The sequence below is a fragment of the Medicago sativa genome, chromosome 3 (assembly GCF_051527215.1).
Source record: "Medicago sativa cultivar Bolivia chromosome 3, Bolivia_mono, whole genome shotgun sequence".
NCBI lineage: Eukaryota > Viridiplantae > Streptophyta > Magnoliopsida > Fabales > Fabaceae > Medicago > Medicago sativa.
The window spans coordinates 12,061,306-12,074,287 of record NC_140751.1 but is presented as its reverse complement, the minus strand read 5'-3'; the positions used below and the strand labels follow the sequence as shown (position 1 = coordinate 12,074,287).

The following is a 12,982-nucleotide window of genomic DNA, read 5'->3' as shown; positions in this document are numbered from 1 at the left end:
CTGCTGTTGACCATTTAATGTCACAAAGTTGTATGAGTCGGTCCAAGTTGTAAATATCTAAGAAGTTTTCCATGTTAATGGAATTATAAGAGATGTTCATGATGTTGTCTAAGTTGTAGGAAGATTGAGTCCATTGCATACTCATTAAAGATGGGGGCTTGAGGCCCGGCAGCTTAATGCTCAAACTACGTTGGGGGCTTGAGGCCCGACAGCTTTTGCTCACTTTGTTGAAGAGCCTATTTACACTCATATATGCTGGGGGCTTGATGCCCTGAATGGTACCACATGCATTTGCATATCAAGAAGTTTTTACGAAGGTTTAAGATGTTAAGAGTTGCATTGTCAAGTTGAGTCGCATCGTCGAGTCAAGTGTTGAGTTGAATAAGATTTCTGATGATTTAAGATGATACTTGATTATGATTTAAAGATGATATTTGCTTATGTTTTAAAGATGATATTTGCTTATGAATTAAAGATGATATTTGATTATGATTTGATATGATGCTAAGTGATAAATGTTGATATGTTAATGATGTTTTATGTTGTTAAATGCATTTTGATGAATCATATGTTTAATTTGTTGACTGTGACATCTCACCCCTTCTGCTTGAAAATGTTGCCCTTCGTATGGGTAACTTGCAGGTAATAAAGACTAGTGGCGGTTGTGAGTGGACTCCTCACATTGTGTCTACGTGCTCTGATACGTAACGGGATGGGGCTTGCTTTTACTTCTATTCCTTACGTGTCATTTATGAACTTTTTATGAATAAATATTGAATCAGAACTTATGAGATTTTTCTGATGAGGCCTGCGTGCCAAAGACTTTTATTGTGTTGAACTATTTTCCGCTGCGGAGTTTCAGATTTTATGATGTTGAATTTTGTAGGATAAATGTTAATTATCCAATTTATGACTTTCAAGTAGTATGTGACATTCCGTTTATGATTTAAATACTATGATTTATTATGAATTTTTATGTTGGGAAAACAGGGTGTTACAGTAGGTGGTAAACCACTGAGGGTTAGCATTACATCATCATAATCCATATAAGATCTAATCAAGAACATTGGAAATGAAAGATATATTCAAGAACGAAGGATAGCAAATCATACATGCATTCACAAGTATTCACAACACTCAAATCATTCCAGATCATTCAATATCATCATTCCGAGTTCATATCAACAAGTGTATCAAACACGCATCACAATTTCAACCATGTCAATTAACAATTAACAAATTCAATCATCATGCACAACTCAAATGCATTTCAATTCACCAACAATGTATGCAATGGTACTAGACTCATCTAGATGCATGTGGTACCATATCGCCTAAAGTCGTCACCTTCGATGCAACAAAAACATCGTAATCACCTCAATTGGATATAAAATCCACCACCATCAGTCATGAATGCATGAACATATGACTCGACTACAATGCATATGTTCACACAAACAAATCACCTCAACATCACTAATACTTATATACAGTAGAAACTCTTTAATTTAATACTCGGTAAATTAATAAACTCTCTAAAATAATAAATTTGTCTGGTCCCAACTTGGGCCAATGTAAAAAATTGAAAAACTCGATAAAATAATAAGATAATAATTTTTCGGGAGATCCCTTTATAATTTTCGGTCCCAAGAAAATCATAAATTAATAATTAATAGAAACTGAAAAAAAATATATTAAGAATACACTTAACACATTTGTTCCTCTTGTTTACATTTACTGTACTTCAAAAGTCATTATTGATTTCCAATGCATATAAACACAGTAGTTACTAATTTACGTTGAGTCCCAAGGTTCGCTGCAACGTAATTCTAAGAGACATAGACTAATTTGCCTTTTTGTTTGATATGTACAGTATAATTACTTAAAAACTCTTTAAATTAATAATTATTAATTTATCGATAAATTAATAACTCTTTAAATTAATAAATTTCTCCGGTCCTGACATTATTAATTTATAGAGTTTTCGTTGATGGCGTCACTGTCTATTGAGGATCAAGCAGTGATTGATAAGTTGCAAGTGGTGTGCGATTTTTCCTGAAGTTTTTCCTGATGAAATTCTTGATGTGCCGCCAGAGAGGGAGGTTGAATTTTCTATAGATCTTATTCCGGGAACGAAGCCTGTGTCTATGACACCTTATTGTATGTCAACTTCTGAGTTGGATGAGTTGAAGAAACAGTTGGAAGATTTGCTTGATAAGAAGTTTATAAGACTGAGTGTTTCACCTGTATTGTTGGTTAAAAAGAAGGATGGTAGTATGAGGTTATGTATTGACTATCGACAGTTGAACAAAGTAACTATAAAGAATAGGTATCCACTTCCAAGAATTGATGACTTGATGTATCAGTTAGTGGGTGCACGTGTGTTCAGCAAGATTGACTTGAGGTCGGGTTACCACCAGATTAAAGTAAAAGATGAAGATATGCAGAAGACGGCTTTTAGGATACGTTATGGACATTATGAATATAAGGTGATGCCTTTTGGTGTTAGTAATGTGCCTGGCGTGTTTATGGAATTTATGAATCGCATTTTTCATGCATTTCTGGATCGCTTCGTGGTTGTGTTCATCGATGATATTTTGATTTATTCTAAGACGGAAGAAGAGCATGCTGAGCATTTGAATATTGTCTTGCAAGTGCTGAAAGAAAAGAAGTTGTATGCTAAATTGTCTAAGTGAGAGTTCTGGTTGAAGGAAGCAAGTTTTCTTGGCCATGTTATTTCTGGTAGTGGTATTGCAGTCGATCCGTCCAAAGTTGAAGCAGTATCACAATGGGAGACTCCTAAGACGGTTACAGAGATTAGAAGCTTTTTGGGTTTGGCAGGTTACTACCGAAGATTTATAGAAGGATTTTCTAAGTTAGCACTTCCGTTAACGCAGTTGACGTGTAAAGGTAAGGCCTTTGTGTGGGATGTTCATTGTGAGAATAGTTTTAATGAATTGAAGAAGCGTTTGACGACTGCTCCGGTTTTGATTTTGCCGAAACCTGATGAACCTTTTGTGGTGTATTGTGATGCATCCAAGTTGGGCTTAGGCGGTGTGCTTATGCAAGATGGTAAAGTGGTTGCTTATGCATCAAGACAGTTGAGGATTCATGAACGAAACTATTCTACTCATAATCTTGAATTAGCTGCAGTTGTATTTGTGCTTAAGATTTGGAGACATTACTTGTATGGTTCGAGATTTGAGGTGTTTAGTGATCACAAGAGCTTGAAGTATTTGTTTGATCAGAAAGAATTGAATATGAGACAACGAAGGTGGCTCGAATTGTTGAAAGATTATGACTTTGGTTTGAATTATCATCTGGGTAAAGCTAATGTTGTTGCAGATGCCTTAAGTAGGAAGACTCTACATATGTCTGCTATGATGGTTAAAGAGTTTGAATTGCTTGAATAATTTAGAGATTTGAGCTTAGTCTGTGAAATTTCGTCTCAGAGTGTTAAACTAGGAATGCTGAAAATTGATAATGATTTCTTGAAAAGTATTAAAGATGCGCAGAAAGTTGATGTTAAGTTTGTGGACTTGTTGGTTGCTAGTAATCAAACTGAAGATAGTGACTTTAATGTTGATGATCAAGGTGTGTTGAGGTTTCGAGGTAGAATTTGTATTCCAGACAATGATGAGATGTAGATGATTCTTGAAGAGTCATAGGAGTAGCTTGAGTATTCATCCGGGAGCTACAAAGATATATCATGACTTAAAGAAGTTGTTTTGGTGGTCTGGAATGAAACGTGATGTAGCACAATTTGTGTACTCTTGTTTGATTTGTCAGAAGTCGAAGGTGGAGCATCAGAAACCTGCTAGGTTGATGACACCGTTAGATGTACCAGAATGGAAATGGGATAGTATATCCATGGATTTTGTGACGAGTTTGCCGAATACTCCTAAAGGGAATGACGCTATTTGGGTGATTGTTGATAGATTGACGAAGTCGGCACACTTCATTCCGATTAATATTAGTTTTCCTGTAGCTCAGTTGGCAGAAATTTATATTCGAGACGTTGTGAAGCTGCATGGTGTTCCTTCAAGCATTGTGTCAGATAGAGATCGAAGATTCACTTCTAGATTTTGGAAGAGTTTGCAAGAGGCCTTAGGCTCTAAGTTGAGATTCAGTTCGGCTTATCATCCTCAAACAGATGGTCAGTCGGAAAGAACGATTCAGTCACTCGAAGACTTGTTGAGAGTTTGTGTACTTGAGCAAGGTGGAACTTGGGATAGTCAACTTCCGTTGATAGAGTTCACATATAATAACAGTTATCATTCAAGTATTGGGATGACACCTTTTGAGGCTTTGCATGGACGGAGGTGTAGAACTCCGTTGTGTTGGTTTGAAACAGGTGAGAGTGTGATTCTAGGACCAGAAATTGTTCAACAGACTATTGAGAAAGTGAAGATTAAAAATACAAACAAAATATAATAATTAATATCAACCTTAAAAAAATATGGAACCTTGGAACTGCAAACCTTGGAACTAACCATTGAGTTTCTTTTCTAGATATGAAATGTGGTTAACGTAAAAGAACAACTATTAAACAAAAAAAAAAACAAAAAAAAATTAAGACAAACTGGCAAAATAATTATCTTGATTTTGGAGAAGAAAGGATAGCGGTGAAAATATAAGGATTAAATAAAAAATATTCAATATATTGGAACTGACTGTTGGCTCTGTTGGAGGGATTATGTGGAACACTGAGCCAAAATGGGAACATTTCACTTGTCTTTCAGTGTTGCGAATTAACGGTAACGATATGGTGAACTCGTTGATGGTGCCATTGCTACCTGCATCTCTTGTTACACCATGTGTTTGTGGTCTTACTGATACAAGCTTTGATGGAAAGTGGCTTCAACATCTCACTTCTCTCCAAAACCTTGAAATTGTCAATGCCCCCAAACTCAAGTCATTGCCGAAAAAAGGATTGCCTTCCTCTCTTTCTGTACTAAGTTTGACTCGCTGTCCATTACTTGAAGCAAGTTTGCGGAGGAAGCGGAGGAAAGAGTGGCGTAAAATTGCTCACGTACCTGCCATAATTATTGATGACGAATTGATCACATAAGTTTCATGTCTAGGTGAGTCTCTGAGATACTTCTCTAATATATTAGTTCAATGAATATCATTTATGCATTTCCGCATTTTGTGTTTATCTAACTGTCTTGACTTAATATTGCTTCCTCCTGTTGGTCAATTAGAACTATTTCCTTGAGAAAGGTTCCTTAAGGTGATTATCCTTCTAACCAGACTTTATGGTTTGCAGATTGACCAAGGGCTTCAAGTGGGATTAATGGCTTGCAACAAGAAGGCAGATTTGGAATTTAAGGTATAAATTTCCTCTTTGATAGGTTTTACTACATGCATCTTCAGTTTTGTTAAGATGAGTGTTTTTGACATCAACTGTGTTGGGAAGGAGCTTGCTAAAGATGAGGGCAAATCATTGAATACATATTTGTTATTATGTCATTAATAAATTTTGTTAATATCAATATTTGCATCAGCATGCAATACACCACATCAAGTTTAGGTTTTTATTTTTTTATGACTCCAATTATTTGTGTTGTGGGACAGTATGTTTACTACTTCATCTATCAGATTTATTGGCCCAGATTTTATTTGAGTTATTTTTTATTCTTTAGCCTGTTTGAAGATCAGCCAGGGGCCTCAAGGGTGATTGTGTGACTGGAACCAAGACGGAAGAAGTGACATCACAGGTATCGGTTTCCTTTTGATAGCTTTTAACCTTATTCCTTTAGACTCACTCTGCTATGCGACTATTATTTATTGCTTCTGGTTTTATTACAGAATTCTGAAAAAGAGATAATTTCTATAGCAACTCCGACGAGCAGCAAATATATGTTATGGTTGATTTCACTACAACTACTTTTCCGCAGAGTGCTGAGGTTTGCAGTAGAGGATACATACTCATAGATATCAATTATATTTCTAAAGCTATTATTATTCTTTTACACTAGGCAACTTAGGGTGACTTTTGCGCTAGAAACACTTTTTCCAACTAATGTCGATGTGTTTGAAAAATTGTTTCTGGAACTTTCTTTGAATCATGTGATGAAGAAATCATGTATTAAATACACTATTATTTGACGATAAGGTGTCTTTGAAAGAAGAATGTTCTGCCTGATTCAACATAAGAGTATTTAGTGAATTCTTGTTGCATGAAGTATTCGTTTGTAAATAAGTGTTTCTGTTTTAAATCAGTTACATATTTCTATTACTCTTCTAAGATAGCTTATTCTGATCCAACATATGACAACAGGCATTTTTAGATTGGGTTATTTGAGGTTATCTAGTGGCATAAACACTTATAAAAGTGTTTGGCACAATTTATGAAAATAACTTATGACATGTTCTGAGCCTATTTTCATAAGTAATCCAAGATAGCTTATGAAAACAACTTATATATAGCATATACAAAAACAATTTAACTTTATTTTATTTTTTTTATTGAGCTTGCTTGTACAAAAGCATTTGTCTTGATAAGCACTTATGCTAATAAGCTGCAAATTAAGTTGTTAATCTAAATAGGGCCATTGTTTATATATCTTGAGGATATTGTTCAGATAATTGTGATTTGAATTCTTCCTGCAGATTACAAAAACATAAAAACGGAGGGAAAGACTAAACATAAGTAGTAGTAAAACTAAATCGTTAAAAGCATTAAACCTACAACCAAATAACCATCTGAATTAATAACATGTAAACTAATCATCTCATAGAAGTGCCTAGTTACAAAAAAATCATTTTTCATCTTTCTTAATTTTCTGCATACGGTGTTCATTTGTACCTTATTGTCATATATATATTGTTATAAATCAAACTACTATTATCTTTACAACTCAAACTTCAATGTATTGCTACTGTACTCAACTAAACTCTTGCTTGAATGGCTCTTCTCTTTCATGGTTTTGATGCTCCTTTTTTGAATGTTTGAAATAAAGAATGAATTTGGCATGGCAAGTGTCAAGGATCTATCTACAAAGAGTTGGATATTCCCCGAAGATCAATTAGATTTGTGTAGAAAACCATCGGACAAATTTACCTCCAGATAAGCAAATACAAACCTAACCTAACATAAAATAAAATAAAATTCGTCATCGATGATATTTTAGACTACAATGAATTTTAACATAATACAGATTAGAGGCAAGAAAACATACTGCATTCGAAATTACTATAACTTACTATTCAGCTTTTTCTGAAGGTGGACAAATAGGAAAGTGATAAAAGCCTAACTGAATATGGACAAGAAAAACTACAGCACGTCAACCGTATCATGATCGTAGTTAAGAGTTAAGATCACTGATGCCTAACAGGAATAAGTAATTTTGCATATGAAAAAATAACCTAAAATATATGTAAAAAGAGAATTTGATGCTTTTCATGGTTAAGAGTTAAGACCATAATTGTAAAATATGCGTAAGAATGTGATTCGAGTGTCATTAAGGATAAGGGCATTATGAGAATTTGATGCTTTTCATCGTTTATGAAAGGAAGGTTAAGAAGACTGGTGAAGTGGCTAAGAAGACTAGTGAGGAGGCTAAGTAGTTGAATATTTTCTTTGTAGAAAATGTAATAAAGACCTAATTTTAACTAGTTGAAATCATTGGTTACAGAAGCATTACACTGTACAAAATCCAGACCATGTTAGACCAAACATAAACATTTAGTTCTGATTCATTTGCTTACATAAACAAGTAGAAACCTCTATGCCCTCATAATTATATTAACAAAGATAAAGATGATTTTTTGTACATGCATCACAATACATATTAAAACATAGGGAGAAAAAAAAACTAAACAAGGGAATATTAGTTAATCAAATTGAGTGTAACTTCTGAAAGTTAATAACCAGCATCATTGGTGAAGGGTACATTAAAAACTCACATAAAATTAAGGCTCTTAGATGGAGTTGGATAAGTGGAAAACAGGTCACCAGTGATGAAGAGCAGTCCAATTCAGCAGAGACCAACAGACACACACAAGTAGAGAATCTTCTCAATGGTGGCACCTATTTGGGCTGGTGGAAAGTAGAAAAAGAAGAATAAAATATCCATATTGGCAATTTGGCACAATCAGAGATGACAAATAATTCTATGTTTATAACATGAGTTTATGTTTTAATATATGCTGATGTTAAATCAAACAGTTAGATAAACAGAAAAATGTGGAAATGCTTTTAAACCAGCTCATTAAAATATATATGAAGTCGTATAGACAAAAAGAGCACCTAACATATTCTGAGTCAGTTGATATTTCTCCTTTTCAACTGTTAATCATCTGTAAAACATGTACTGGACTTAGTTGCAGGTCGAGCATGCGAATTTGGCTTCTCACAACAAGATTGGGCCGCAGCAGGGGTGAAACAGAAGATAATTCTATAATTAAAAAAGTACGTTAGTGTTATAATATTGTATTTTGATGTTACTGTTGAAATTAACATATTAACTGATGATGACATGATAAGAAACAAAGAAAAATAGGTATTTCAGTGACTAACCATGATAAGAAACTCATGTGATCAATTCATCATCAATAATTATGGCAGGTATGTGAGCAATCTTACTCCACTCTTTCCCTCGCTTCCTCCGCAAAATTTCTTTGAGCAATGGGCAGAAAGTCATATTTAGTACCAAAAGAGAGGATGGCAATCCTTTTTTTGGCAATGACTTGAGTTTTGGAGCGTTGACAATCTCAAGGTTTTGGAGAGAAGTGAGATGTTGACGCCACTTCCCATCAAGGCTTGTATTATTAAGACCACGGATGCATAATGTAACAAGCGATGCAGGTAGCAGTGGCACCATCAGCGTGTTCACCGTTTCATTGCCATTAATTCTCAACACTGAAAGACAAGTAAGATGTTGCCATGTTGGCTCGGTGTTCCACATAATCCCTCCAACAGAGCCAACAGTCAGCTCCCGCAAACTGATAGGCAAATCATCTATGAAAAAATATTGAAGATTTGGAAGATCATCGATTTCAATTTCTTGAAGGTCAGTTAGAGTGTTCATTGTTTCTGGCAGTGAAGAAAGCTTCTGGCATTTCCAAACTGCAAAATAAATGAGGTTTGGAGTGTGCAATCCACCTTGGGGAAATGACTCCAATTCATTACAATCCCATATTTTGATGCTTCTAAGAAATGAGAGACTCTTTTGCGACGACCCGTCTTTTGCAATTAATATCGATTTCAGATTTCTACAACCCTCAATAAACAGACTCTTGAGGACAGGGAGAACGCCCAAGGTAAATGATATCATTGAATTACAGCTATAAGATATTTTCAATTCTTCAAGCGATGTGTAATGGTGCAAGTATTCCTGAGAAAGGAACTCTAGACTCTCACAATTACTGATTATGAGAGATTTCAAGGTTTTTGGTAGACAGACTGTTGGCAAAGACATCGGAGATGGAGAGACGTCTATGGTCAATTCTCGAAGAGAATTTATAGGGGACAACAGTTGCTTGAATACATGATTTGATGATGGAATTGATTGCACCAATTGAGGACATTCTCTTAACTCGAGTTCAGTTAAGGATGGAAATTTGTCAGGAATGTTACCTAGTCTAAGCTTTGGGCACTTACTTAGTGACAAAAATTTCAGACTAGGAAACTCTTTAGGCGTACCTCCACTCAGGTTCCACTCCTCCCACTCTTGCATATTCTCAAAATGCAGAGTCTCCAATGAGGGAAATGGTTGAAATGAAGGAAAACCGTCACTTCCATAGAACTCAGCATCAATTGTCTGTATTGATTGTATCCCTTCAATAATGAGTTCTTTCAGATTACCCAATTGTCCAAGAGGTGGAAGCCATAAACAATCACCACAATTTGAGATCCTCAAATACACCATGTTGGTAAATAAAAAACAACCCAACCAATTTGGAAAACTGATTCCACCATAGCCTTTGATGGTGAGACGCTTCAAATTTGTTGAGGGTTGCAAATTTTCAAGTACAACACTTTGAATTTGTGAATCTGAAGAAATACTACCACAATCCCATTGCAGAGCCAACTCGTCTATTCCTTCTTTTATCTTTATATTGGCTTGAACTGCTTCAAAGGGGTCATTGACGTTTTGCAATTGTGAGATGGAAAGCTTTCCGTGTAGGTGGGGAAATTTTCCCAGCTCTGCAACCTTCAATCCACCATTATGTTTGCTGACAACAAAATCAGACAAATATTGGAGGTTTTCTAGTTTGGCTATATGTATTGGCATCTCTCTCAATGCAGTGTCACTAACGTCAAGGTGACATAGATTAACCAAATTCCCTATGTCCTCCGGCAACTTAGTGAGCCTTTTACAGCCTGACAATAACAAGAATTTCAGATTGTAAAGTTTGCATGTTTCAGCAGGCAACATTTCAATCTTAGTGTGAGAAAGATTTAAGTACCGCAGGTCTAACAAATTTCCAATAGAGTTGGGAACCTCAGTGATACTCTTGTAGTTTGACAAAGACAACATGCATAACCGTTTAAATCCTGGCACCAATTCATGTACTACCTTGTTCGATAACAAACTAAAAGGTTGCGGTTTCTGTATTGGTAATGCTAGAAAGGTATGTAGACCATATAATCCATACAATTTATCAAATTTATTAAATGAGTCATACATCCCTCTATTGTATGAGAATCTATGGTAGTCAAACCTGATAGGATATTGCGATGAAGAATTTGTAGCTAAATCATGGACGAGGTTATGCATTTGAAAGCTATCTTCGCCATCACCAATAGATCGTCGTTGTATCAACGACCTTGACACTAGCTCATCAAAGTATTCTTCTCCAACTTTTTCTATACTTTTCTGACCTGTGGGTGATTCTACCAAGTCTTCAGCAATCCACGACTGAACTACCATTTTCTTTTCTAAGATGGACTTCTTCAGAAAAGTTGAACAATATGCAAAGCAGAGTTTTAAAGGAGCCGAAAGATAAAGGTAGCTCAATTGTAGAGCAGCTTGCACCTTATCATCTCTCAATTCCCAAATATTACTTTCTAGCACATAATTCCAATAATTTGGGGAAATATTGGTGTGAAGAAGGGTCCCAAGTGCTATTGCAATTAATGGTAATCCACCATGTTTTTTTGCAATCTTCCTGCCAATTTCTTCTAGATTGGAATCTTGTTGGTAGTTAACTAGTCCAAATGCATAATTTGCAATTAAAGACCAGCAATCTTGACATTCAAGAGGTCTTAAATAGTGGACATAAAGAGAGTATTGCATGGATATTGCAACTCTTTCATCCCGTGTTGTAACGATGATCCTACTTCCCATTTTCGCATCATTGAAAATATCCATCAAATATATCCAAATGTCAGATTGTGCAGCCGACAAGTTATCCAATACGAGCAAAATATTTGGGTAAAAGGTTGGTGAAGCAATAGATTCAAGAATGTGTTCAGAAATCCTGGAAATATTAAAATCTTTTGAGCTGATATCTGCCCACAGTTTTAACTCAAATTTGTCGTGTACTTCAGGGTCATTGTAAAGGAGTTTAGCAAGGGTTGTTTTACCAACCCCTCCCATACCGACAATTGAAATAACTCTTGTTTTACAATAATCACCATCACTAGACAATAAAAGATGTTTAAGTTTCCTTTTATCATTGTATCTTCCAAAAATACAAGATTCATCATCAATCAAAACAGAACTTGATAAAGCTTCATACCAAACAAGGCTGCTGGACTCGAACAGAACTTGTTCGAGCTCGATACCAAACATGGGAATCAAGTCTTGTAATCTTTGAGTTTCTATTTGGAACGAACTTTCAACATTTAAGACAATATATCTCAGCCTATCAACCCAATTCTCTAGAAAAGTCAGATATGTGGTGATCCGTTTCTCCTGAGCATTCTGAAGTACAGTTTGAAGTTTCTCCAAAATTGACTTCAGTTTTTCCATGAGTGAAACAACAAGCTTGGTGGTCCGGAAGTATTGCACGAAGTCGCTAAAAACAATGTTGTCTAACAACACCTTCACAGAATTTGAGAGTGAGAGGAGTGTTTCTGTGGCCATTAGTTTGTAAGAAGAGCAAGAATATTAGTTTAGAGAAATCACAACAAAATGAAAGTGTATGTATAAGAAATCACTTGCAAGTCTTCCATTAACGCGTGTGTATAAGAAATCACAACATCATTGTTTACTCCGCATACCATCCAACATGTATTCACATGTCGATGATCCCAATGCCAGCAATGATTTTTATAACATATGTGCCGATGTACTTCAAATACTTGGGTGTCTTTTCCTATGTTTCTTTATGGAATGTCGGTATCGAAATTTATGTGTTTTGAAAGAGACATTTAAGATACAAGAGTTTCTATAGCTTCAGATGACCTTTTTTATTGGTTTTTTCTAGGTTTGCCTTTAGAAATTGTAGATAATTTACCCAATATCAATAAAAATTAGACACCGAGTTCACAAATATATATATATATATATATATATATATATATATATATATTCCTTTATGTTCTTATTTTATTTTAGCATAATTTTTTTACCAAGAGTTTAGGATAAATGTTTTCTAAAATAAATCTACAAGCAAATAAATTTTGTTACCGAATTTATTCAAATTCTTTTCTTTAATTTTTTATACCTGATTTTAAATGATAACCATGAAGTCTAGCAGCGGATTTCACCACAACTGCTACATTTGGAGCCAACATGGAGTGCATAAGAAAACATGATACATTTAAAATTAAGATCACTGCACTGTTTGATAAAGGAGAGTCAATTTGTCTTGCTACTAAACAAAGCAATTAATACATCAGAAAGTGTCAGAGAATGGTGTTTGATGATTCTGCAAATAAGTGATTTTCCACATGGCTCTATGGTTGTGTTTGGAGGAGAAAGAGTGGAGTGGGAGAAGAATGTTTGGGTCTAGTGGTGGTTCTGAGGAGGAAAGGTCACTGGATGGTGGTAATGCAGCGATAAAATAAAAAAATATGTAGAGAATC

The 12,982-nt window shown here is 35.1% G+C and overlaps 1 protein-coding gene across 3 annotated transcripts; it reads right to left on the bottom strand.

The window, feature by feature from the left end:
• Positions 1 to 6,656: 6,656 nt before the first annotated feature.
• On the bottom strand, positions 6,657 to 12,038 carry LOC146935771 (putative disease resistance RPP13-like protein 1). Of its 3 annotated transcripts, none has more exons than XM_085750862.1 (4): positions 8,525 to 12,038; positions 8,255 to 8,402; positions 7,912 to 8,044; positions 6,657 to 7,093 (listed from the first exon to the last, which is right to left on the bottom strand). In XM_085750862.1, the coding sequence occupies exon 1, from the start codon at positions 12,036 to 12,038 to the stop codon at positions 8,538 to 8,540; it is 3,501 nt and encodes a 1,166-aa protein (XP_085606988.1). In that variant the 3' UTR covers positions 6,657 to 7,093; positions 7,912 to 8,044; positions 8,255 to 8,402; positions 8,525 to 8,537. The 3 variants fall into 3 exon arrangements, with proteins under 3 accessions (XP_085606988.1, XP_085606987.1, XP_085606989.1); XM_085750861.1 differs by having other exon boundaries at positions 6,657 to 7,088; XM_085750863.1 differs by having other exon boundaries at positions 6,657 to 7,088; positions 7,961 to 8,044.
• Between the last annotated feature and the right edge of the window lie 944 nt (positions 12,039 to 12,982).